This window comes from Rana temporaria, chromosome 11, assembly GCF_905171775.1.
Source record: "Rana temporaria chromosome 11, aRanTem1.1, whole genome shotgun sequence".
Lineage (NCBI taxonomy): Eukaryota > Metazoa > Chordata > Amphibia > Anura > Ranidae > Rana > Rana temporaria.
The window spans coordinates 22,647,909-22,675,227 of NC_053499.1; the positions used below are offsets into that span (position 1 = coordinate 22,647,909).

The window sequence follows — 27,319 nt, forward strand, 5'->3', positions numbered from 1 at the left end:
ATGCAAATTAGGTAGATACGCCGATCCAGAAACGTATGTCCGCCCTGCGCATTTTTTTACGTCGTTTACGTTAGGCTTTTTCCGGCGCAAAGTTACCCCTGCTATATGAGGGGTATCCTATGTTAAGTATGGACGTCGGGCCAGCGTTGTATTTTACGTTGTTTGCATAAGTCGTTCGCGAATAGGGCTGGGCGTAATTTACGTTCACGTCGAAAGCTTTTTGCGGGTTAATTTGGAGCATGCGCACTGGGATACGTTCACGGACGGCGCATGCGCCGTTCGTAAAAAACGTCAAATACGTGGGGTCACATGCAATTTAGATAAAACACGCCCACATCATCCACATTTGAATTGGGCGGGCTTACGCCGGACCACATACGTTACGCCGCCTTAACTTAGGGCGCAAGTTCTTTCTGAACAGAACTTGCGCCCTAATTTACGGGGAATAGATACACCATTGTATCTGAATCCGGGCCGTTCTCTTTTACTCCGATGGAATTCTGATGTGAGTTTGGCCGGGCAAAAGCCTGATCGTGTGTACGGGGCATAAGGCTCTCCTTGAAACACCAATGACTATGTCCATACAACTAAGCTATTTCAATCAATGAAAGGACTATACAGGGGTGTTCTGTAGAAACGGCTTCAAGTTTCAGAGAGGTATAACCCCCTATTTTTTTTTTCAATGTGCTTTTAGATCCCAACCACTGTAGTGCAACTTGTTTCTCAAGAAGAAACAAGGTGAAGAAGGGGAATCGCTTTATCAAAAATAGAGAGTTTATTTCATTCCCAAACTTCTTTCTTGGCATCCTGTATATAACACCTTCACTGTGTATTTAATTTACTGAGAAATAGACCATTACAAAAAAGGCGTAAAAGATCTGTCCTCAATGAGGCTGTAGGAAAGGTTCCTCAAGTCCTGGGACGAACCCACCGTTTTGTAGCCCAGTTGGCTTAGTACTTGTCGACAGGCATTCTGGGTGAACTCTACAATGTCATAGGACAAGGTCAGCCTCCAGCTTTCAGCTGTGGCTGCAGAGTTTCTTACTGTGCCGTACTTGTGTTTGGCAGAAGACTGGTCACCCCTAGTATTGTTCAAGATCCATCGTTCCACATTGGTATCCAGAGGAATGCCCACAAAATCATAGATTTCCTCCATCTTCTTCATAGGGTTTCTAGCCAGGTCTTCATACCTCAAGAGCATGTAGTGCCCCTTTAGCCATGGTGGCCTGCTAAACCCAGTGGATACAGAGTTCAAGAAGTCCTCACAAACCGTGGTCAACTGAGTTGAGTCTAAATTGTAAGGTCTTCGACCAGTAGCCCTCCAGATCCTCCATAGCCTGTAAGTGTCTCTGAAGGTCTCACTACGGGAGGCCAGTATGCCTCGTGGGTCTCTCACCAACTGAATCACTTTTAAATTAAGGCGGGGATCCTCTACCAAGGCTCTTAAGTCATTAACTTCTGGAACCCGAACTGTTTTTATAGCCACATGACCGTGGTCTTTACAAGACTCCATTGCTAGAGTCAAATTCAGGCTCCCACACTTCTTAATACAGTCTCCTTCTTCTAGATAAATATCGGTGGGGCCCAGGGCATCACAAACTGGGACAGAGCACAGCGCTTTACTTGCACCCCTTCGGAAGAGCCTATCTGTGGTGTGGTTTACTGGTTGTGGCTTAATATAGTTTTCCATAAAATAAAGGTCACAGTCATAAAGGCTTCTTAGGAGGTCCCTGCTAGCTCCCAGCATCACTCTCCTTTCAGCAGGGCTCTTACTCTGAGTCATTTTGGGGATTAGCGTGTATTGAACATGATAGAGTGGTTCAAACAAGTAGAAAACATCCGAATGTTGATTGAACAGCTGACCGACAAAAGAGGACCCACTGCGGGTGGTGGCCAAGATGAGGATATGAGTTTTCCTGGAGATGTTAGACGTTACTGGCTGGCCATCTTCACATAACCGATCAGGAGAGTCTGTGGGTTCTTGTCCCAGGCTACAATTGCTCGGGTTGGGAACCGGACACATATGAAAGGATTTGGTTGTAAAGGTTCGGATGGCTGTGTACTGGATAGCGATAGAGGCCAGCGCTAGTAAGAGGACAGCCTTCCAAGAACATTGCATGGCTGGAAACCGTCATTGAGCCTTCTCACGGTGTTCAATTATTGTCTGTATATAGAAAGAAAAAAAGGAGAATAATATTAGTGTCTGGAATCATAGAGCTATGCCACAAACAAACATGTAAATTAATATTTAGCTGCCAAATTGATTTCATTTTTCATAATTCAATGGCAGTTAGAACAATTAAAGATTTTTTTCATTATTGCTATGGATTGCTGTAACTTGCATATCTGTGTTTACTGTAGTAAATAACAGCAATTGTCACTGATAAAAAATTCACAAAAATGTCCTGGAGGGAGACTTACACATGTAGCCAGATTCAGAGAGAGTTACGCCAGCGTATCAGTAGATACGCCGTCGTAACTCTGAATCTGCCCCGTCGTAAATTTAAGTGTATTCTCAAATTGAGGTACACTTAAAGCGGGAGTTCACCCATAACATTTTTTTTACCCGTAGATTGATGCTCATTTTGTCTAGGGGAATCGGCTAGTTGTTTTAAAATCCGAGCAGTACTTACTGTTGTAGAGAGTGATCTTCTCCGCCGCTTCCGGTGATGGGTCTTCGGGAGTGGGCATTCCTTCTTGATTGACAGTCTTCTGACAGGCTTCCGACGGTCGCATCCATCCCGTCACGAGTAGCCGAAAGAAGCCGAACGTCAGTGCGGCTCTATACGGCGCCTGCGCACCGACGTTCGGCTACTTTCAGAAAATCGTGACGCGATGGATGCGACCGTCGGAAGCCTGTCCGAAGACTGTCAATCAAAATAGGAACGCCCAGTCCCGCAGCCCATACCCGGAAGCGGCGGAGAAGATTGTTCTCTACAACGGTAAGTACAGCTTCGATTTTAAAACAACTAGCTGATTCCCCTAGACAAAATGAGCATCAGACTAAGGGCAAAAAATGTTATTTCCGGGTGAACCTCCACTTTAAATCTAGCTAAGATACGACCGCGGGCGCCGTCGTATCTTAGCTGTCTATTTAGGCCGGCCGCTAGGGGCGTATACGCTGATTTACGCCTAGAATGCGTAAATCAGCGAGATACGCCTATTCACGAACGTACGCTTGCCCGTCGCAGTTAAGATACGCCGTTTACGTAAGGCGATTTCAGGCCTAAAGTTATTCCACCAAAAAGATGGCGCAGCCAATGTTAAGTATGGACGTCGGACCCGTGTCGAATTTTAAAATGTTTACGTCGTTTGCGTAAGTCGTCCGTGAATGGGGCTGGGCATAATTTACGTTCACGTTAAAACCAATAAGTCTTTGCGGCGTAATTTGGAGCATGCGCACTGGGATATGTCCACGGACGGCGCATGCGGCGTTCGTAAAAAACGTCAATCACGTTGGGCCACGATTCATTAGCATAAAACACACCCACCTCTTTACAATTTGAATTAGGCGCGCTTAGGCCGGCACATTTACGCTACGCCGCCGTAACTTAGGACGCAAGTGCTTTGTGAATACAGCACTTGCCTCTCTAACTTACGGCGGCGTAGCGTATGTGTGATACGCTACGCCTGCCTAATGTTAGGCTCAACTACCTGAATCCAGCTATTTGTGTATAGTCTATGGACTGCAATAAAGGATGAAAAAAGCCTTTATCAAATAGCAAACCGATCTATATATTTACTTCTCATTCACAAGCTTAACTCTGGTTTACACAGCAAGAGGAAATCCATAAATCTATATTCTCTTCATAATAAGTTGGACTATAGAAAGGTTCATTATAGAGACATTAGTGGAAAAGTACAATGGGGTACAATGATTGGTGTGCATGCTTACAGATCTACCGCAACACAAAAATACGCACACACTGGGCCAGATTCTTAAAGGGCTTACGACGGCGCAACGCAATGTACGCCGTCGTAAGTCCTAATCTGGGCCGTCGTATGTATGCGATTGATTCATAGAATCAGTTACACATAGATATCCATTAGATCCGACAGGCGTAAGGCTCTTACACTGTCGGATCTTAAATGCATTTTTTTTTCCGCCGCTAGGTGTCGCCTCCGTAGTTTTCCCCGTCGAGTATGCAAATTAGCAAAATACGCGAATTCCCGAACGTACGCGCGTAAAGTTGCCCCTGCTATATGAGGGGCAGCCAAAGTTAAGTATGCCCGTCGTTCCCGCGCCGAAATTTAAAAATTTACGTTGTTTGCGTAAGTCGTCCGTGAATGGGGCTGGACGCCGTTCACGTCGAAAACAATGACGTCCTTGCGACGACATTTGGAGCAATGCACCCTGGGATATTTTCAGGACGGCGCATGCGCAGTACGTTCGGCGCGGGAACGCGCCTAATTTAAATGCTCAACGCCCCCTACCCGGCTCATTTGAATTAGGCGGGCTTGCGCCGGGAGATTTACGCTACGCCGCCGCAACTTTACAGGCAAGTTCTTTGTGAATAAAGCACTTGCCTGTAAAACTTGCGGCGGCGTAACGTAAACCAGATATGTTACGCCCGCACAGTTTTACGCTGAGATACGAGAATCTGGGCCAGAAACTGCAAACTGCAGATGCATAATTCCAGAATTTTCTTTCGATGTCTGACTATGTCTGACTATGGTGCATATCATAGTGAATATATAGCTCCATGTTTGGCTTCAATGCTTAAAGGGGTTGTAAAGGTTCATGTGTTTTTCACCTTAATGCATCCCATGCATTAAGGTGAAAAGGCATTCGGCAATTGCAGGCCCCCCAGCCCCTCCGTTTACTTACCTGAGCCCTCGAAAGTCCCATGTCGAGAACAAGCTTGATGTTGACCCAGTCTTCTCGGCTGTTCTCGGCTCTTCATTGGACAGATTGATTGTCAATAAAATCCAATGACGCAAGGGCCGGGGGCTGAGTCCTGTAGTCGGCGGCTTATGGACGCTGGTTACAGGACTAGGGAGCGCGTCGCAAGCTAACCTCCTCGGGAGTGCGCTTCCCAGAGATGGTTAGCTGATGCAGGGAGGAGCCGAGACAGCCGCCAAGGGACCCCAGAAGACGAGGATCGGGGCCACTCTGTGCAAAACGAACTGCACAGTGGAGGTAAGTATAACGTGTGTTTTTCATTCAAATGACGCCACCCTTGAGGCTGCTTTAGCTGATTCCGTGTTAGTAAAAGACGATTCACGCTTTTCTGTCTGTTACAGCGTGATGAATGCGCTTACTCCATTATGAACGGTTGTTTTACCAGAACGAGCGCTCCCGTCTCATAACTTGCTTCTGAGCATGCGCGGGTTTTTAACGTCGTTTTAGCCCACACACGATCATTTTTTACAACCCGAAAAACGACATCGTTTAAAATGTCGTTAAAAAATGCAGCATGCTCGAATTTTTTTTTTATCGTTTTTCTGAACCCCGAAAAATTATGTGAAACCCACACACGATCATTTTAAATGACATTTTTTCAAAACTACGTTTTTTTCATGCCAAAAAATGATCGCATGTACGCGGCATAAGACCCTTTTCACACTAAAATGCTGCTAAAACAGCCGCTAAAGCACCTGTTTTTGTGGCACTTTTCGGGTGCTAGCGGGTCGCTTTTTTAAGGTCACGTTACAACGCTTTTAAAGAGCTTTGAAAAGCGCTGCCTATTTATTTGAAGGGGCAGGGGCGTTTTTGGAGCGCTTTTTGCAAAGATACTGCTCGCAGGACTTTATCTAGCGTCCCGCAAGAGTACCGCCCCAGTGTGAAAGCCCTCATTCAAATGAATGGGGGGCAGTTTTCAGGCGCTATTTTTATCGCTAAAACGCCTGAAAAAATCCAAGGGCCAGATTCACAGAGGAAATACGCCGGCGTATCTACTGATACGCCGGCGTATTTCCAAATTTGCCGCGTCGTAGCGTTGTTTTGAATCCTCAAAACAAGTTACGATGGCTTTAGGCTTCGATCCGACAGGCGTACGGCTTTGTACGCCTTCGGATCGTAAGTGTAATACTCCGGCGCCCGCTGGGTGGAGTTTGCGGAATTTTCCGCGTCGGGTATGCAAATTAGCTGTTTACAGCGATCCACGAAGATACGCGCGTTCGTTGCATTCTCTTACGCCGTCGCTAATCGGCTTTTCCCGTCACAAAGTTACGGCTTCTATTTCATGGCTTAGATTTAGACCAGCCATGTTAAAGCATGGCCGTCGTTCCCGCGTCGAATTTCAAATTTGTTTTTTTTCTTTGCGTAAGTCGTCCGGGAATACGAAAGCACGTCACGCACGTCGCCGTTCAAAAAAACACGTCGGGGCGCCGTAATTTCGCGCAAAGCACGGCGAAAATTTTTAAGACGGAGCATGCGCAGAACGTCCGGCACGGGAACGCGCCTAATTTAAATGACACACGCCCCATTTAAATTAGGCGGGCTTGCGCCGGACGGATTTACGTTACGCCGCCGCAAGTTTACAGGCAAGTGCTTTGTGAATCAAGGACTTGCGCTGAAAACTTGCGGCGGTGTAACGTAAATGAGATACGTTACGCCGCCGCGCAGGTACCTGAATCTTGCCCCAAGTGTCCAAGTGTAAGGCTGGTGACCGACTGAATATACCACCAGCCGCCACTGATCCACACTCAAAAGATTTTTCAGAGGTGTTTGACAGATTTAACCCTGTAATTGCCATACGACCGCATTGCAGTTGCGTGGTGTGGCCCCATTGAATCGCATTAGTCACATTCGCCAAAAGCAACATGCTGTCTAATTTTTTGCCATGGCTTGTGTACTGTATAGCTTTGAGCGGGTGTATGCTTGTTTCCAGGGGGGTGGTCGGGTGCACATTAAAACAGCAGCTCAATCACCAAGTTTTACCGCCCCCCGGCAGCTTGCGTGAAGTCTAAATCCACTTTGTACTTCATTTCTTCATCCATTTTTTTTATTAACGCCATTAGCTTGCCTATGTGTTTTGGACAAGCGCCGGGAACGTGTGACACCGGCCATTTGTACCGTCGGAGGACATGCTCCCACTTGTGATGTGATCACACTAATAAGAAACATTCAGCTGTAAATAACAGCAGGCAACATTACGGCCGTAATTAACGCGCTCCCCGGAGTGAATGATCACAGGCTGCGCGGATACTTGCCACGGGACACAAAGAGTTGATGTTTCATTCCAAGTCTTAAAGCCAGGTCACTCTCCTGGGGGCAGCCGTTGTGCGCCGTTCCTCGTCATCACAGCTCTCCTCCCGATATGTCACCTCTAGCAAGAAATAAAGCAAGGTCAGTTACTGCAGAAGGAGCAGCATTTCACAGTGACAGCCCGCTGACCAGAAGGTGACCCGCGCCGCTTCAATCCCCTCTACGGCGAGGCAACACGAAAAGTACATTTGCAGCTCACGCACGCTGTCCAAAAATCGCCCCTAGACACCGGTCAAAACTCAACAATTTAAAGACGAATGTGGCAAACAATGTTCAATCCATTTATTCCTTATTTTTGAAAGAAAAAATCGATTTTTAGATACTGCTAATAGAACTACGTGGATTTGTCTTCATATTAGCTTCCTGTCACTTCACCACTTAAAGTGGAGGTTCACCCGAAAAGTAAATTTTTAACCTTAGATTGAGGCTCATTTTGTCAAGGGGAATCGGGTAGTTTTTTTAAAAGTACTTACTGTTTTAGAGAGCGATCTTCTCCGCCGCTTCCGGGTATGGGCTGCGGGACTGGGCGTTCCTATTTTGATTGACAGTCTTCCGACAGGCTACCGACGGTCGCATACATCGCGTCACGATTTTCCGAAAGTAGCTGAACGTCGGTGCGCAGGCGCCGTATAGAGCCGCACTGACGTTTGGCTTCTTTCGGCAACTCGTGACGCGCTGTATGCGACGATCGGAAGCCTGACAATCAATTAGGAACGCCCAGTCCCGCAGAAGACATATCCGGAAGCGGCGGTGAAAATACGGTATGTACGGAAAAAAAACAAAAAAAACAGCTGATTGTTATTAGGACAACTCGGCTGAATGTAATGTTAAAAATTTATTTTTGGGTGAACCCCCGCTTTAACTAGATGCCAACCAGCCGCCGTAGTTTTACGGAGGCAGGTTGGCTCTCCTGCGCGAGAGCCCGTAGCTCTACGTCGGCTCTCGACGCGGCCACTAGGGGAGCGTGCACGCCGCCGGAGGCGCGCGCCCCCTGCTCGCTTCTGACTCCCGCGCGTGCCCAGCGGTCGAGATCACCGCTGGGCACCCGCGATTGCTCGTTAGCTCCCGGTCCTGTCAGGGGAGAAATGCCTGACCGTCTGTTCATACAATGTATGAACAGCAATCAGTCATTTCCCCTATTGAGTCCACCCCCCCTAGAGTTAGAACACACCCAGGGAACATACTTAACCCCTTCCCCGCCCCCTAGTGTTAACCCCTTCCCTGCCAGTGTCATTTTTATAGTAATCAATGCATTTTTATAGCACTGATCGCTATAAAAATGCCAATGGTCCCAAAAATGTGTCAAAAGTGTCCGAAGTGTCCGCCATAATGTCGCAGTACCGGAAAAAAATCGCTGGTCGCCGCCATTACTAGTAAAAAAAAATATTAATAAAAAAAATGCCATAAAACTACCCCCTATTTTGTAAACGCTATAACTTTTATACCAATCAATAAACGCTTATTGAGATTTTTTGTTATGAAAAATATGTCGAAAAATACGTATCGGCCTAAACTGAGGAAAAAAATGTTTTTTATATATTTTTGGGGGATATTTATTATAGCAAAAAGTAAAAAATATATATTTTTTTCAAAATTGTTGCTCTATTTTTGTTTATAGCGCAAACACTAAAAAACACAGAGGTTATCAAATACCACCAAAAGAAAGCTCTATTTGTGGGAAAAAAAGGACGCCAATTTTGTTTGGGAGCCACGTCGCACGACCGCGCAATTGTCAGTTAAAGCGGCGCAGTCACGAATCGTAAAAAGTCCTCTGGTCTTTGGGCAGCAATATGGTCCGGGGGTTAAGTGGTTAAAAACTGTTTTGTTTTTTGGTAAGAAAATTACTTAGAACCCCCAAACATTATAAAAAAACCCTAGAGAATAAAATGGCAGTCAATGCAATACTTTATGTCACACCGTATTTGTGCAGCGGTCTTCCAAGCGCACTTTGTTTGGAAAAAAATACACTTTGTTGAATTAAAAAATAAGACAACAGTAAAGTTAGCCCAATTTTTTCTATATTATGAAAGATAATGTTACGCCGAGTAAATTGACACCCAACATGTCACGCTTCAAAATTGCGCCCGCTTGTGGAATGGCGACAAACTTTTACCCTTAAAAATCTCTACAGGCGACATTTAAAATATTCTATAGGTTGCCTGTTTTGAGTTACAGAGGAGGTCTAAGGCTAGAATTGTTTCTCTCGCTCTACCGATCGCGCCGATACCTCACATGTGTGGTTTGAAGACCATTTTCATATGTGGGCGCTACTCACGTATGTGTTCGCTTCTGCACGAGAGCTCAGCGGGACGGGGTGCGCTTAAAAATATTTTTTTTTCTTATTTATTTTAGCTTTTCTTTTTCTTTTTTACACTGTTCTTTAAAAAAAAAAAAAACACTTTTATTCCTATTACAAGGAATGTAAACATCCCTTGTAATACAAATGACAGGCCCTCTTAAATATGAGATCTGGGGTCAAAAAGACCTCAGATCTCATATTTACACTATAATGCAATAAAAAATAAATGTGTCATTTGAAAAAATGAAATAAAAATGGCCCTTTAAGAGCTGTGGGTAATGGCAGCAATCAGTGACTCTCTGCCCGTCGTCGCCGCCGTCCGCCTCACAGCCTGTCAAGTCTGAAGCCCCGTACACACGACCGGTTTTCCTGCCAGGAAAACTGCCAAGAGAGCTTTTGTGCCGGGGAAACCGGATGTGTGTATGCTTCCTCGCAGTTTTTCCGACAGGAAAACAGCTGGGAATCCCGGCGGGAAAATAGAGAACCTGCTCTCTATTTTCCCGGCAGGATTCCCGGCAGTTTTTTTTTTTTTACGCCAGATTTACTTATACTTTCCTATGGAAAACACTGCGAGGCAGTGCCGATGGAGCATACACACGGCCGGGATTCCCGGCCAGAGCTCTCATGGCAGTTTTCCTGCTGGGTTCTCCTCGGTTTTCCCAGTGGACTTTTTACCGCTGGGAAAACTGAGAGGCCCAGATTCTCTAAAAAACGCCTATCTTTAGGCGGGCGTAGCGTATCTCAGATACACTACGCCGCCGTAACTTAGAGCGGCAGGTCCCGTATTCAGAAACATTTTCCGCTCTAAGTTACGGCGGCGTAGTGTATTTGATACGGCGTAAGCCCGCGTAATTCAAACTAGGCTAGTGTGGGCGTGTTTTTATGTTAATGTATCGTGACCCGACGTGATTTACGTTTTTAACGAACGGCGCATGCGCGTGCATGCTCAGTATCACGTAGATTTTTCAAATTAAATTGCGCCCGCTCAATGCCTAGTCGACGTGAACGTAACTTACGTCCAGCCCCATTCACGGACGACTTACGCAAACGACGTAAAACGTGAAAAATTGGACGCTGTTCCGACGTCCATACCTAATATTAGTACGCCTCATCTACGCCTCATAGAGCAGGGGTAACTATACGCCGAAAAAAGCCTTACGCAAACGACGTAAAAAAATGCGCCGGCCGCACGTACGTTTGAGAATCGGCGTATCTAGCTCATTACCATATTCGACGCGTAAATCGACGGAAGCGCCACCTAGCGGCCAGCGTAAATATGCAACTTAGATACGACGGCGTAAGAGACTTACGCCGGTCGGATCTAAGACAAATCTATGCGTAACTGATTATAAGAAACAGGCGCATAGATACGACGCCTCAAACTCAGAGTTACGACGGCGTATCTGGAGATATGCTGGCGTAACTCGTACGAGAATCTGGGCCAGAGTGTGTAAGAGGCTTTACTCTCTGGGCCCCGGCTACTACTGGGTGGGGAGCGGAGGAAGATCACTCCGCCAGGGAAGGCAAGGAGATAAGCAGGCAGGCAGCTGGCCGGGACTTGAGCCAAGGCAGAAGAACATGCGAGCGGAGCTGGATGGGCATGTGCCCGAAACTGAAGAAATATTCCCTCGGCTCCGACCAGCACATGATCATCAGAAAGGGGCACAGATAATGGAAAAAAATACAATTCTGCACTGACTTTCTTTGAAATTGCCCCAGCCCCTGTTCAAATCCAATCCGGGGACAGACTTGAGTGTCCTCAATCTGGGGACTGTCCCCAGAACCCAGGGACGTCTGGTCACCCTAACATATACAGTACGTTATGGCAAGCTTTTCGTCTCTGCATATCACAGGGAAAGAGGTCTATCAATGGTTAAAGGAGTGAGGAGCCAAGTGATGCTGTCATACCCTGTAGGACCTACAGCCTGTGGCCCAATATTGACCATGCAGTCTATCAGTAAATACCGTGGTCTTCCTGTAACGGCATGAAGGGCCTATTCAAACATCAGCGCTCAGACCTGCACACACAGACTAAACCTTTCCAGCTCTGACAGCCAGGTGAGACGCGGAAATTTCCACCCCGTACCAGAGGATGGAACACAACACCCCTCTCCCAATCCAATCCGCACGCTGTGCACAGCAATAACAGCACACAATCCCTCTCTGTGTGCCGCCACGCTGCCATACCAACACAGGCTCTGGGCTAGTGGAAAAGTCAGATATTGTTTTAAAATAAGATGTTGAGATCACTGAATATAACCAATTAATACTTTTACTTCCTTTCCTGTAAACAAAATAAAATAAAAAAAGTCATGCTGGATACTGTGCTATCCAAACATAATACTGTACCACAATCACATTGTTTACTGTGCCGTGTAATATTGTCATTCATAAACTCTCTGCAATGTGCAATTGTAGTATAGAACTGTCGTTCAAAAACATTATGTGCTAATAAAGTGTAATAATGTCACACAATCACACTGTGTACTGTTCTGTCATAGTGTAATATTGCTATACAAAACAAGTTATTCCCCATATACGAGGCGCAACTCATGCTAAGGTATGGACCAGGGAACACAGCCGTCGTATTTTACGTCGTTTACGTAGTACGTGAATAGGGCTGGGCGTAGGTTATGTTCACGTCGTAGGCAGTGATCCGTCGAATCTTAGGGAGTAGTTCCGACGTGATTCTGCGCATGCGCACTGGGATGCGTCCATGGGATGGCGCATGCGTCGTTCGTTATTCGTATCTTAATGGCGCTCGGGGTCACGAGCATGGGGTCACGCCTCATTTGCATTGCTCACGCCCACTTCCACTTACGACGACTTACGCTTTCAAAACCCAGCGTAGATTCGGAAGCAAGTGGGAGCAAGTGCTTTGTGAATACTGTGCTTGCCTCTCTGCGCTGCGTCGGTGTATCGTATATTCGCTACGCTACGCCAGCATAAATATGCGCCGATATATGTGAATCCGGGTCATAGTGTGTGACAACACAAGCACTATACTGCAAAACCATCATCCCGTATATATACTGTAATACAGACACATCATCAATTAGTGTGCTGCTATGCATTCACTTATATGCATCGTTCTCCTGCCTGAAGCATGTCTGGTGACATTTATTTTCAGTGTTCTTTATTTCTCAAGGTCATGTGATAACATCATTACATTGCTTACAGGAAACCTTTGATAAATGAAGTACATAGCCCCCTAGTTCTAACCTGCACCTGAACATGCAAGGTGCCTTGCTGTCATGCCAATCCAATTAACGAGGAGAACAGAAGTGAGCCATCTACCTTCAAAACAATGGATGAGCCATTCTCCCAGTGAAGGCAGATAACAAATTATTTACATATGGATAAATGAAAGTCAACAAGTTTCAGGGCTCTGCCTCTGCTTCATCAGGACTGTACAATTACAGAGGGATGGAATAGGGAAAATAATTGACAACAGAACTATTGAAACAGATCTGCTAGTATGAGAGCTGAATCATGGTCACAGGCGTGCGCACAGGGTGTGCCGGATGTGGCTGGGCACACCCTAATCATCCTGTGCGGTGCCGATTCCTCCTGCTTCCTGTCTGCTTCCTGTCTCTCCCCTGCAGTGCTCCCAGCTTCCTTCCTCTCCTCTCAGGAGCTGGGAAGGGGCTGGTAAATATTTATTTAACCAGCCCCCTTCCTTTTCTGAATGAACACGGTAACTGATCTGTACTGATCGCACCTGTCAGCTGCTGATTGGTTGGTGCTGCAGCCAATCGCAGCACAGCTGGGGCGGCAGGGGGCACACAAACGCACTCTCTACCCCCGCGTATGGATCATGTACTAGGCACGTGATTTGGCGCAGAGTGGCTGCCCTAATGCAGCATATCTGTGGCTGGTTGTTAAGCAGTTAAAGTACTTTCCAGATGACATTTGTCCAGTCATCAAATGTACAAAGAATTTTCAATTGTAATCTTCCTTTGCAAAACCCTAAGTACTAAATTATATATATTTGATCACCTCTGCGGTTTTTATTTTTTGCGCTATAAACAAAAAAAAGAGTGTCAAACTTTAAAACAATATTTTGAACTTTTCATTATATTAAATATCCCCCCAAAAAATAAACAAATTTCTTCATCAGTTTAGGCCAATATATATTCTTCTACATATTTTTGGTAAAAAAAAAAATCGCAATAAATGTATATTGATTGGTTTGCGCAAAAGTTATAGCATCTACAAAATAGGCAATATATTTATGGGATTTTTATTATTACATTTTTTTTTTACTAGTAATGGCGGTGATCAGCAATTTTTAGCGGGACTGCGACATTGCAGCAGACAGATTAGAAACTTTTGACATATTTTTGGGACCATTGTCATTTATACAGCGATCAGAGCTAAAAATAGACACTGATTACTGTATACATGTCACTGACAGGGAAGGGGTTAACACTAGGGGGCGATCAAGGAATTAAGTGTTCCCTAGGGAGGTGTTTCTAATTGTGGAGGGGGAGTGTACTGACAGGGAGTAGAGAGAGATCGCTGTTCCTAATCACTAGGAAAAGCAGATTTCTCTCTACTTCCCTTAGAAACACCTCCCTAGGGAATGCTTAACCTCTTAATCGCCCCCTAATGTAAACAGACAGATCCCCGTTCTGGGTCTCTGAGGAGCCGGGGAGAGGTACAGACATCACAGCCGCCGGCCATGCACATCGACTCCAGTGTTCTAGAGCCCTTAAAGCGGCTGCCGAACAGCTATGGCTATTCACGCAGGGGAGCGAACCTGCCACCGTATAACGATAGCGGCTGCTCAACAAGTAGTTAAGCTGGCCATTCATTGATGAGTTTTGTTTGATAAGCCAGCAGGCTGATTGAAAAAAAGATTCTCCCATCCACACATATCTGGAGGTATTTTGGCGCAATCTGGCGGCATTTTAAGGGGCAATCTGGTGACAATTGATAGGGCACAGTGGTGACAATGGCATGGCACAGTGGCTGCGTTTGGCATGGCACAGTGGCGACAATGGCATGGGCACAGTGGCGACAATGGCATGGGCACAGTGGCTGCGTTTGGCATGGATAGTGGCCACAATTGATGGGCACGGTGGCGACAATGGCATGGCACAGTGGCTGCATTTGGCATGGCACAGTGGCAACAATGGCATGGCACAGTGGCGACAATTGATGGCACATTTGCGACAATTGATGGCACAGTGGCGACAATAGATGGGCACAGTGGCGACAATTGATGGCACAGTGGCTGCGTTTGACATGGCACAGTGGCGACAATGGCATGGCACAGTGGCTGCGTTTGGCATGGCACAGTGGCGACAATTGATGGGCACAGTGGCGACAATTGATGGCACAGTGGCTGCGTTTGATGGGCATGGCACAGTGGCGACAATTGATGGGCACAGTGGCTGCGTTTGATGGCATTGCACAGTGGCGACAATTTTATGGCACAGTGGCGACAATTTTATGGCACAGTGGCTGCATTTGATGGGCACAGTGGTGGCATTTGATGGGCACAGTGAGGCTGCAATTTATGTTTTTTTTTTCTTTTTCGTTTGCTTGCGCCCCCCCAAAAATTTTGAGCACCAGCCGCCACTGCTGCTGAGCTATTGTATTCTGACAACAGGAGTTCTCCAATGTCAGAATACACTGATCAGCGCTGAAACCGATTGACTGCATGCATTACTCAAACAAAAAATTACCAGCAGTCCCATTCTAGAGGAGTTGATCACTAGCTTGACTCCCCTTGAACAGGACTGGCCATAGATGGATTGAAATTCGGCCAGCCCCTGCAGAACCGGCTGAATTTTCACCCATCTTAGGCCAGCTTTAGGCTTTAGTTACATAACCACTATTATTCGTCTTTGCATGCCTTTACTGTCATTTTGGTAAAAATTATCTTGGTTCCCTGTACCATAACAATTTTTTTTTTATGTCCTCATAATAAAATGTTTAAGAACATAAAAAAAAAAAAAAAAAAAAAGAATAAAAACGATTTAATCATGCGCCACACAATCAAACCCCTTTGAAAACTATTGAAAATGTGCGTGTTTGACTATTAACTAAAAAAAAAGAAAAAAAAGGATAAAAGCTTTCCAAAAAAAAATAAAAACGCCCGCACACGCATACATTTGTCTGTGCTGGAGACGAGAAATCTTCACAAAGGCTTGATAGTAGCGAAGTCTCAGGGTGGTCATACACAGCTTGATAATTACAAGTAATGCTCACGATTTCAAGTAATGTTGGTAATTATAGTGCTGTTTCTGAACTCCTAAGAGGCAATAATTGTCTCCCGCAATTGGAGGTACTTCTCAAGGCACAGGGAGATTTTACAGCTTCTTGGGAAAATCCCTGCTACAGGACCCGATCCTTTTCTTCTGCTATGATACGAGAGCAGGAGAAGACTTTTCCCTTCCCTTGTGGTCATATCTGCCCATCTGTGGTCACCTAAACCTCAAGCGGCACAAGGTCTCACTGGAAATAATGGATATTTCATAGACCTTCAATGGCATAATAGAAATAAATATGACAAGAAAACTCATTACAGAGTCCATTATCACACTGTCATGCCTTAAAATTTCAAATTATACAGAAGATGAATGAAGTGGAGTTAAAGTGTATCTAAAGCCCAAAAGATGGTTTTGTATTTTCATGTTGTATAGAGTGGGGAATAGGGCAAATTCTTCACGCGTTTGGTATAGTAGAGGTATTTATATAGTGCTGACCATTTACATTCTATACATTCACATCAGTAGATGCCCTCAAAGAGCTCACAATCTATAATCCTATATAAAATTCATACACATTGGTGTGCACATCACAAACACACGTTTGTGTGTGCGTGTGTGTACAGTAAAAAAAAAACTTTATATATATATATATATATATATATATATATATATATATATATATATACAGTTGAACCTTGGATTGCGAGCATAATCCTTTCTGTCACCTCTGGCCGCAGGAACACTTTTGAATCAGAACTTCTGGGATATTGATCTTGTCAGTTAAGTAGCAGAGGGGGAGGGGTGTATACAGAGTATACAGAGGGGGTTGTTAATCAGTTTCAGCTGCTTTGCTGTTAATTGAAATTAACAACAGGTGCACTAGATGGGCAACAATGAGACAACCTCCAAAACAGGAATGGTTTTTCAGGTGGAGGTGTCTGACATTTTTTTCCCTACTCATCTTTTCTGACTGTTTTTCACTAGTTTCGCATTTGGCTAGGGTCAGTGTCACTACTGGTAGCACAAGGCGATATTTGGACCGAATAAAGGTTGCACAGGCAGTCCAACTCCTCCAGGATGGCACATCAATACGTGTCATTGCCAGTCTCGAGAGCATGGAGGAGATTCCAGGAGACAGGCAGTTACTCTAGGAGAGCTGGACAGAGCCATAGAAGGTCCTTAACCCATCAGCAGGACCGGTATCTGTAGGCCAATTTGTAGTGCAAAAAATAAAAACCCCAGTGATGATTGAATACTACCAAAAGAAAGCTTTATTTGTGTGAAAAAAATATATAAAAACTCATTTGGGTACAGTGTTGCATGACTGAGTAATTCTCCTTTAAAGTGTGAGAGCTGAAAATTGGCCTGTGTAGGAAGGGGGTCAAAGTGGCAAGTATTGAGTTGGTTAAGGAAGAATTCCAGGTATGGACATTTTTGTGAGGTTCTGCAACGGTGAAAATTTAACATAGTTGTGTAAAAAGGACATCGGATTCGTAAAGTTGCAATTTGAGAGGCTCTGGCATGTTTATAGTGAATGGAGAAAGCTGTGCTATATGTTTTCTCCAGATCTGGTAGTTCCGGACCAGGGTCGGGACTCGGAGTTTGAAGGTTCCAAAGTGTCTTGGGTGGGACGGAACCTTCAAACCAGTGTAACGGCTCTGCTTGGCTCTAGCAGCCTACGTACAGGTGTACAGGATCAATATAAGACAGATCTGAACATAGCTCAAGGGAGCAGTTGGAGTTGCAGTTGCTGCAGTCAGGAGGGAGTTGTGCTCCTGTCTAGAGCCCAGGGCAACCTACTCAAGATAGCACTCCATGTGGGCGAGGTACCAGGCCAATGGACCGAAGTTTGGCCAGCTGAGAGAATCTGGGAGACAGCAGGTGAAGCAACTGGGAGAAAGTCTGGAGACGAGGAATCTGAGTCTTGGAGGAGTGAGAAAGCCTGGGGAACCTCTACCTAGAGCAGTGATGGCGAACCTTGGCACCCCAGATGTTTTGGAACTACATTTCCCATGATGCTCAACTACACTGCAGAGTGCATGAGCATCCTGGGAAATGTAGTTCCAAAACATCTGGGGTGCCAAGGTTCGCCATCACTGACCTAGAGGCTAAACATAGATCTTTGCATTGTGGTACTGCGGCCGAGGCTGAGTGAGCCTAAAGAGCAAGATTCCTGGGCATTTTGTGTTGGTATTTTAATGTCAAAGAAACCCAGCGTGTAAAACTTTACAATGCATGGACTTTCTGTTTCCTTTTAATAAAAACGGGCTACCATAGTTTAAACCGAAGTGCTGACTCACTTGACAAACACACCTACCACAAGAGCTATGCACCCCTTATCACAATAGTTACATTGGTCCAGCTTAGATCAATGTAACTATCTATATATACACCATACCTGTGGGATCTCTCTCTAGAAGCTGGAATCAATGAAGTAGACACCGCTGCTCCAGTGAACTCTACTTCCTTTTGAGTCCTGTGCTAAGCAGCTGGCTTACTGCATTGTGAACACAGAAGGCCGGCTGCTTAGCACGGGTTCCATTGAGTGAATGCTTTGTATTTTCTGAATGAATGCAAAGCGTACTCCGATTGCATGAGGTAGGGAACTAGTGAACCTGGAAGTTAGTGGAGATCATTGTAGAGTGATGCCCATTATGGTGATTTCCAGTTCCACAGGGATCCCAATAGTATGGCATATGCATAGATACTTAGGTTCAAGTTGGTCCAATGTAAAGCTATCCATACCTGGAATTTTTTGTTAAAGTTACCAAAAAAGTTATAGAGTGAGGGTCTACCTAAGCAACCCAGTCAATTCAGGTATGCTCTCACGTCACACAGTTGTTGGCAATTCTAGTGGACACTAAACCGATTGTATCATGTGGCTAGCTTTAGATTGGGCGGGGGGGGGGGGCTATTTCCTCTGTAGGGTGATCTTCAGAGATGCTCTTTTGCAATGTCAAACAAAGCATCTTCTTCCGCAGAACTGCCAGCAATCATTCCTTGGTCAAAATCACTAAGATCTCCCATCTTCCCTATTCTAAGGATCAGGCTGAGCACAGAACAGGAATAGGACCTTTCAACCAAATCTGTACAATTTATGTATTCAACTGCAACCACAAGATGTTGGAATTTTTGTTTTAATGAGTAAGTGTACTTAGGTATTTAGAAATGTTTTCACTCAAGATTCACACAACTTTCTCCCAAGATTTTTTTTTTTATTATTCACACCACTGGCTGAAGGAAAGAAAAAATGTATGGGGGCTGCCTAACTCACCCCCCCCCCCTCCCCTATATAATTTCTGGCTGCTCTGTCCATGTAAAGTTTTAATCAGGGAAAAAGAGAGTCTGAAGGCAAACATCTTCTGCTGTGTCTCATAGAGGACTCCCATATTTCTTTATGAGTCCTATGTCAAATCTTATGTGTTCTATAATGTAATCCTAATCCTCTGTGTCCTATAATGTAATCCTATGTGTCCTACAATGTAATGCTAATCCTTTCTATCCTATAATGTAGTCCTAATCCTATGTGTCCTATAATGTAGTCCTATGTGTCCTATAATGTAGTCCTATGTGTCCTATAATGTAATCCCAATCCTATGTGTCCTATAATGTAATCCCAATCCTATGTGTCCTATAATGTAATGCTAATCCTTTCTGTCCTATAATGTAATCCCAATCATTTCTGTCCTATAATGTAATCCTAATCCTATCTGTCCTATAATGTAGTCCTAATCCTATCAGTCCTATAATGTAATCCTAATCCTATGAGTCCTATAATGTAGTCCTAATCCTACGTGTCCTACAATTTAATCCTAATCATATCTGCCCTACAATGTAATCCTAATCCTATGTGTTCTATAATGTAATCCTAATCCTATCTGTCCTACAATGTTATCCTAATCCTATGTGTTCTATAATGTAATCCTAATCCTATCTGTCCTACAATGTTATCCTAATCCTATGTGTTCTATAATGTAATGCTAATCCTATGTGTCCTACAATGTAATCCTAATCCTATCTGTCCTATATTGTAATCCTAATCCTATGTGTTCTATAATGCAATCCTAATCTTATCAGCCCTACAATAAAATCCTAATCCTTTCTGTCCTATAATGTAATCATAATTCTATGTGTTCTATAATGTAATCCTAATCATCAGTGTCCTACATGTAATAAATGTATACTACAAATACAGTATCTAATATAACTTGCAAACCTAAAATGACTCAAAATATGAGAGAGAGAGAGAGAGAGAGAGAGAGAGAGAGAGAGAGAGAGAGAGAGAGAGAGAGAGAGAGAGAGAGAGAGAGAGAGAGAGAGAGAGAGAGAGAGAGAGAGAGAGAGAGAGAGAGAGAGAGAGAGAGAGAGAGAGAGAGAGAGAGAGAGAGAGAGAGAGAGAGAGAGAGAGAGAGAGAGAGAGAGAGAGAGATCACAGGAATTTGCAAGACTTGTTTTCACATAAATATTACTTTTAATGCTTATGGTGATTACAATGATGAGCATTAAGGGCCCTTCATACTTGTTCATTACAGTCATCTGTTAGCATATGTTGCATTAAGACAGCCCATTAATCTTAAGCAACTGAAGAAAAAACATCCTTGTGCCATATTTTAAATATATCACAAGGCATGGCCCGTGTATTGGGGTGCACAGCAGTGCAGGTACATTGCAGCCATAGGCGTGCGCACAGGGTGTGCCAGGTGTGCCTGGGCACACCCTAACCTATCAATCCTGATTACCAGTCAATCATGGGCAGGTAACGGGTAGATCGTGACTCTTCCTTGCCTACCCCCTGGAAAAAAAATATTTTAAAAAATAATTAAAAAATAAAATAATACAAATGAAAAATCACTGACACAATTCAATTCAAATTCAAACACGCCCTCATAAATGATCTAATGAAATGACACTTAAATGTTTTACCGGTATGCAGAATTAAGTTATAAAAATAAATATTAACAACTGTATCCGTGCCCACCAATGCAGCCTTGTGCCCAGTGCCCACCAATGCAGCCTTGTGCCCAGTGCCCACCATGCAGCCTTGTGCCCAGTGCCCAACATGCAGCCTTGTGCCCAGTGCCCACCATGCAGCCTTGTGCCCACCATGTAGCCTTGTGCCCAGTGCCCACCATGCAGCCTTGTGCCCAGTGCACACCATGCAGCCCTGTGCCCAGTGCACACCATGCAGCCTTGTGCCCAGTGCACACCATGCAGCCTTGTGCCCACCATGCAGCCTTGTGCCCAGTGCCCACCAAATGCAGCCTTGTGCCCACCCTGCAGCCTTGTGCCCACCCTGCAGTCTTGTGCCCAGTGCACACCATGCAGCCTTGTGCCCAGTGCACACCATGCAGCCTTGTGCCCAATGCACACCATGCAGCCTTGTGCCCAGTGCCCACCAAATGCAGCCTTGTGCCCACCATGCAGCCTTGTGCCCATCATGCAGCCTTGTGTCCAGTGCCCACCATGCAGCCGTGTGCCCAGTACAAACCATGCAGCCTTGTGCCCACCGAATGCAGCCTTGTGCCCACCAAATGCAGCCTTGTGCCCACCATGCAGCCTTGGGAACACCAAAAGGAACCTTGTGCCCACCAAATGCAGCCTTCTGCCCAGTGCCCACCATGCAGCCTTGTGCCCACCAATGCAGTCTTGTGCCCAGTGCCTACCAAATGCAGCCTTGTGCCCACCATTCAGCCTACCTGTGCAGGGAGAAAAGGCGAGGAACAGGAGAGCCGCCCAGACGATCAGAGCGCAATGCAGGGAACACAGCGAAAACAGCTTTCATTTAAATTGCAGTGGTCCCGCTGCTCAACGTCATATACAGCCCCACCCACTGGCCGGGGGAACTTTGATTGACAGATCACCTGTCACCAGGATTGAATGGGTGATCTGTCTATCAAAGTCCCGGGAACAGGGGGCAGGGCTGTATCTGACAGCGAGCGGCGGGGAACTGTTATCGCTGTGTTCCCTGTGCTGCACTCTAAACATGGCAGCTCTCTCTCTCTCTTCCCCTCCACGATCGCTGGGAGAAGGACTCCCGTTCCACCGGCGCCGCCCCTGCACCCACTGCCGCCCTGAGGCCTGGCCTCAGTGGCCTTGTCTGGAATCTGGCCCTGGTCCTACTGACACATCCACTGCTCTACTGATACCATCCAATGCCCGTATACACCATATACATAAGCACGCATGCGCATGTGTGTTTGATCTTTGGGGTGCACATCCTAATGCAATGGGCTGAACACACCTATGATTGCAGCCTATTGTACTCGTTTGCTGGGGTTCCATTATAAATAAGACCCCATGCCATGCCATGCGCTAATCTGCATTGCTGCAACAAGCGCTTTCCTGCAATGGTATAAACCACCCTAAAAATGTTAAAGTTGAACTTTGTGAACATTTGCACCTTGAAAACAAATGACCACTAATGAAGTGTGTAACGCTGTTAACATCTGTGGCTGTTGCTGTGTTATGGAAAACTTTTACTTTAGTGATATTAAACCCAAAAATGTGATATCGTGCAGCTTACCAATCATTAGATGTGCTGGCTGCATTCCTTTTCTTTTCTTTTTTTAGGCTTTTTTACTCTCTGGGCCAGATTCAGATAGGAGATACGACAGCGTATCTCCTGATACGCCGTCCTATCTCTAAGGCCGGCCAGTCGTATGTATGCGACTGATTCATAGAATCAGTTACGCATAGATATCCCTAAGATCCGACAGGTGTAAGTGACTTACACCGTCGGATCTTAGGCTGCAATTCCAGGCCGGCCGCTAGGTGGCGCTTCCATATCTTTTACGCGTCGAATATGCAAATGAGCATTTACGCCGATTCAGAAACGAACGACCGCCCGGCTCTTTTTTTTTACGTTGTTTGCGTTCGGCTTTTTCTGGCGGAAAGTTACCCCTATAGCAGGGGTAAGTGCGGCGTATCCTATGTTAAGTATGGCCGTCGTTCCCGCGCCGAGTTTTGAATTTTTTACATCGTTTGCGTAAGTCGTTTGCGAATACGGCCGGACGTAATTTACGTTAACGGCAAAACCAATGACGTCCTTGCGACGTCATTTGGAGCATTGCATGCTGGGAAAATTTGCGGAACGGCGCATGCGCTGTTGGATCGGCGCGGGGACGCGCCTGATTTAAATAGTACACTCCCCCTAGCCGCGGAATTTGAATTCCGCAGGGGGATTTACGATATGCCGCCGCAAGTTTTGAGGTAAGTGCTTTCTGAATTAAGCACTCGCCTCAAAAACTTGCGGCGGCGGATCGTAAATCAGATAGGTTAGGCGGATCTAAAGATCCGCTAACCTATCTGAATCCGGCCCTCTGTTTTCACCTGGTGATCTGGTCAGTAACACACCTCCACTCTGGATGAAGGAGAACAGGGGGCACCTTTGGACAGCAGCATTGTTAATCTGGGGGGGGGGAGGGGAGTGTTAGATAGACTAGCATATTTAGATGGACAACAAATCGAAACCAAACTTCTGCACGTTTCAAGCAGTTACAGCAAACAGTTTTTCTTCTTTTGGTATAAAAGTGTTACATAAATATATCAATCAATCAATCAAAGTAGCACTGTCAGTGCTAAATGGTTTGTTACAACCCTGTAACTGATACATGTGCTTGTTCTTTTGAAAAACAACAAATATATTGATTGGATCACCAGATGAAAAAAGAAGAAAAAGAGCATAAAAAGGTAAGTGAATGCAGCCATCACATCTAAGAATTGGTAATCTGCAATATAATAAATGTTTGCTTTTGGGTTTAACGCTTTAAAGTGGGGGGTAAACTTCCATGGATGATTTTTACCTATAGGTAAGCCTGACAAAATGTGGAAAAGGTCAAGGGGAATACTTTTTCAAAGCACTGCTGTACATATTCAGATAGATTAGCGGATCTTTAGATCCGCGTAATCTATCTGATTTACGATCCGCCGGCGCAAGTTTGAGAGGCTAGTGCTGTATTCAGAAAGCACTTACCTCAAAACTTGCGGCGGCGTATCGTAAATCCCCTGGCGGAATTCAAATTCCGCGGCTAGGGGGAGTGTAGTATTTAAATCAGGCGCGTCCCCGCGCCGATTTAACTGCGCATGCGCCGTCCGCGAATTTTCCCGGCGTACATTGCTCCCAATGACATCGCTAGGACGTCATTGGTTTCGGCGTAAGCGTAACTTGAGCCCAGCGCTTTTCTGAATCGACTTACGCAAACAACGTAAAAATTCAAAACTCGGCGCGGGAACGACGGCCATACTTAACATTGGATACGGCGCATATAGCAGGGGTAACTATCCGCCGGAAAAAACCGAACGCAAACGACGTAAAAAAAAAGCGACGGGCGGGCGTTCGTTTCTGAATCGGAGGATCTCCTCATTTGCATATTCAACGCGTATACAAATGGAAGCGCAACCTAGCGGCCAGCGGGAGATTGCAGCCTAGGATCCGACGGTGTAAGTCACTTACACCTGTTGGATCTTAGGGAGATCTATGCGGAACCTGAATCTATGAATCAGCCGCATAGATCCGACCGTCGGATCTCAGAGATACGATGGCGTATCAGGAGATACCCTGTCGTATCTCTATCTGAATCTGCCCCAATATATTTTTAAAAGTATTGGGACGCCTGCCTTTACACTCACATGAACTTTTATGGCATCCCAGTCTAATAGCTAGATTCACATAGATTCAGTAGATACGCCGACCTAACTCGGAATCTGCGCCGTCCTAAGTTTAAGTGTATTCTCAAACAGAGATACACTTAAACCTATCTAAGATACGACGGCTTGCGCCGTCGTATCTTAGGGTGCAATATTTAGGCCGGCTGCTAGGTGGCGCTTCCATTGCGCTCGGCGTAGAATATGTAACTCACTAGATACGCCTATTCACAAACGTACGCACGCCCGACGCAGTAAAGATACGCCGTTTACGTAAGGCATTTTCATGCGTAAAGTTATTCCATCAAATAGCTGGACTAGTAATGTTAAGTATGGCCGTCGTTCCCGCGTCGAAATTTGAAAATTTTACGTCGTTTGCGTAAGTCGTCCGTGAATAGGGCTGGACGTAATTTATGTCCACGTCGAAACCAATACGTCTTTGCCGCAATGCACACTGGGATATGTACACGGACGGCGCATGCGCCGTTCGTAAAAAAAACCTCAATCACGTCAGGTCACCCCCCATTAACATAAAACACGCCCCCTCAGCATAATTTGAATTAGGCGCGCCTACGCCGGCCGCATTTATGCTACGCCGCCGTAACTTAGCAGGCAAGTACTTTGTGAATACAGTACTTGCCTAGCTAACTTACGGCGGCGTGGTGTAAATACGATACGCTACGCCGCCGCAAAGATGCGGCGGTCTATTTGAATCCACCTATTAGTCCATAGGGTTCAATATTGAGTTGGCCCACCCTTTGCAGCTATAACCGCTTCAACTCCTCTGAGAAGTCTGTCCACAAGGTTTAGGAGTGTGTCTATGGGAATGTTTGACCATTCTTCCAGAAGAGCATTTGTGAGGTCAGGCACTGATGTGGACAAGAAGGCCTGGCTAGCAGTCTCCACTCTAATTCATCCCAAAGGTGTTCTATCGGGTTGAGGTCAGGACTCCCTGCAGACCAGTCAAGTTCCTTCACCCCAAACTCGCTCATCCATGTCTTTATGGACCTTGCTTTGTGCACTGGTCCAAATCATTTGGTGGAGGGGGGGTTATGGTGTGGGGTTGTTTTTCAGGGGTTGGGCTTGGCCCCTTAATTCCAGTGAAAGGAACTTTTAAAGCGTCATCATACCAAGACATTTTGGACAATTTCATGCTCCCAACTTTTTCTCCACCCCAAACTCGCTCATCCATCTCTTTATGGACCTTGCTTTGTACACTGGTGCACACACATGTTGGAACAGGAAGGGGCCGTCCCCAAACTTCTCACAAAGTTGGGAGCATTAAATTGTCCAAAATGTCTTGGTATGCTGACGCCTTAAAAGTTCCTTTCACTGGAATTAAGGGGCCAAGCCCAACCCCTGAAAAACAACCCCACACCATAACCCCCCCTCCACCAAATGATTTGGACCAGTGCACAAAGCAAGGTCCATAAAGACCTGGATGAGCGAGTTTGGGGTGAAGGAACTTTACTGGCCTGCAGAGAGTCCTGACCTCAACCCGATAGAACACCTTTGGGATGAATTAGCACTGAGACTACGAGCCGGGCCTTCTTGTCCACATCAGTGCCTGACCTCACAAATGCTCTTCTGGAAGAATGGTCAAACATCCCATAGACACACTCCTAAACCTTGTGGACGGCCTTCCCAGAGGAGTTGAAGCTGTTATAGCTGCAAAGGGTGGGCCAACTCAATATTGAACCCTACGGACTAAGTCTGGGATGCCATTAAAGTTCATGTGCATGTAAAGGCAGGTGTCCCAATACTTTTGAGAATATAGTGTATATTTTCGGGTCCGGCGTCCGTCTGCGGCTTCGGGTGTCCTCTTCGTCGGGTCCGGCATCCTTCTGCGGCGTCCTCCTCGCTTGTTTCCCGCGCCGAGTTTGAATACTGCGCCGGCATATACCGAGCGCAGTACACTCGGGCAGGCTCGGCTACGAGTGTACTGCGCTCGGTATATGTCGGCGCAGTATTCAAACTCGGCGCGGGAAAGCGGGTATCGGCGTATATCGCACACCCACGATTTTGCCCTGATTTTCAGGGCAAAAAAGTGCGCGGTATACGCCGATAAATACGGTGTGTATATATATATATATATATATATACACTGTATGCGTGTATATATATATATATTTATTTATTTACAGCCAGTGACAAAGTTGACAGCAGCGCTCTATTATCCCATAACAGATGCCACATCCCATCTATCACACCTCATTTGGATGGAGATACAAGTTCCTCCTTGGCAGTGGGGTGGACAAGCTGCTTTGGAACCACAGGCACGATTAGCGACAATGTGTAGCTAATGAATATACGGGGCCCTAATGTATGAATGATTTAGTAGCCTCTAGCAGCTCTGTCGGATATCTGTCTATATGTCAGAGTTCCATCCGCATCCAAGCTGAATGACCAATCCAAAAAGAGACACGATAATTCACTTGGAGGAACGTGTGCGCCTGTAGAGAACAGCACGTGCCCGCGCCTACATGAAAAAGCTATTTCAGACTCACCCCCGTCATATTTTTAGATGCAGGTTGACAATTCGCTATAATCACGTATAGCTGGATATTTATCACAGTAATTTGTGGGGAAAATTGTCATCAAATTCTTGTTTTGCGACTCATTAAGCCCAAAAAATCACACTTTAATGGTTCCAATTAGATCTGCATCTGCACATAAGAATCGTTCACCTGCTGAGTATAAACTGCTGCCATTGGAATGTTTTCGTCATTACGTCTGTAACTGGGTAACTGGATACAACATATCTCGGATCCGTACACTGATGCACTACGTGGCTGAACGATTGGAGACACCCGACCAGTGGCGGCTGGTGCTCAAAATTTTTGGGGGGCGCAAACGAAAAAAAAAAAAGAAAAAAATTGCAGCCTCACTGTGCCCATCAAACGCAGCCACTGTGCCATCAATTCGCACCACTGTGCCATGCCATCA

At 45.6% G+C, this 27,319-nt stretch overlaps 1 protein-coding gene across 1 annotated transcript in view; it reads right to left on the reverse strand.

Moving 5' to 3' along the window:
- Positions 1-627: 627 nt before the first annotated feature.
- The window catches only part of CHST1 (carbohydrate sulfotransferase 1), a 57,110-nt gene continuing 30,418 nt past the window's right edge, over positions 628-27,319 (reverse strand). Inside the window, exon 2 of the mRNA XM_040328159.1 lies at positions 628-2,164. Coding sequence (XP_040184093.1) covers positions 857-2,119 — 1,263 coding nt within the window. The 5' untranslated portion in view covers positions 2,120-2,164 and the 3' untranslated portion in view covers positions 628-856. The remainder of the gene's footprint in view (positions 2,165-27,319) is intronic.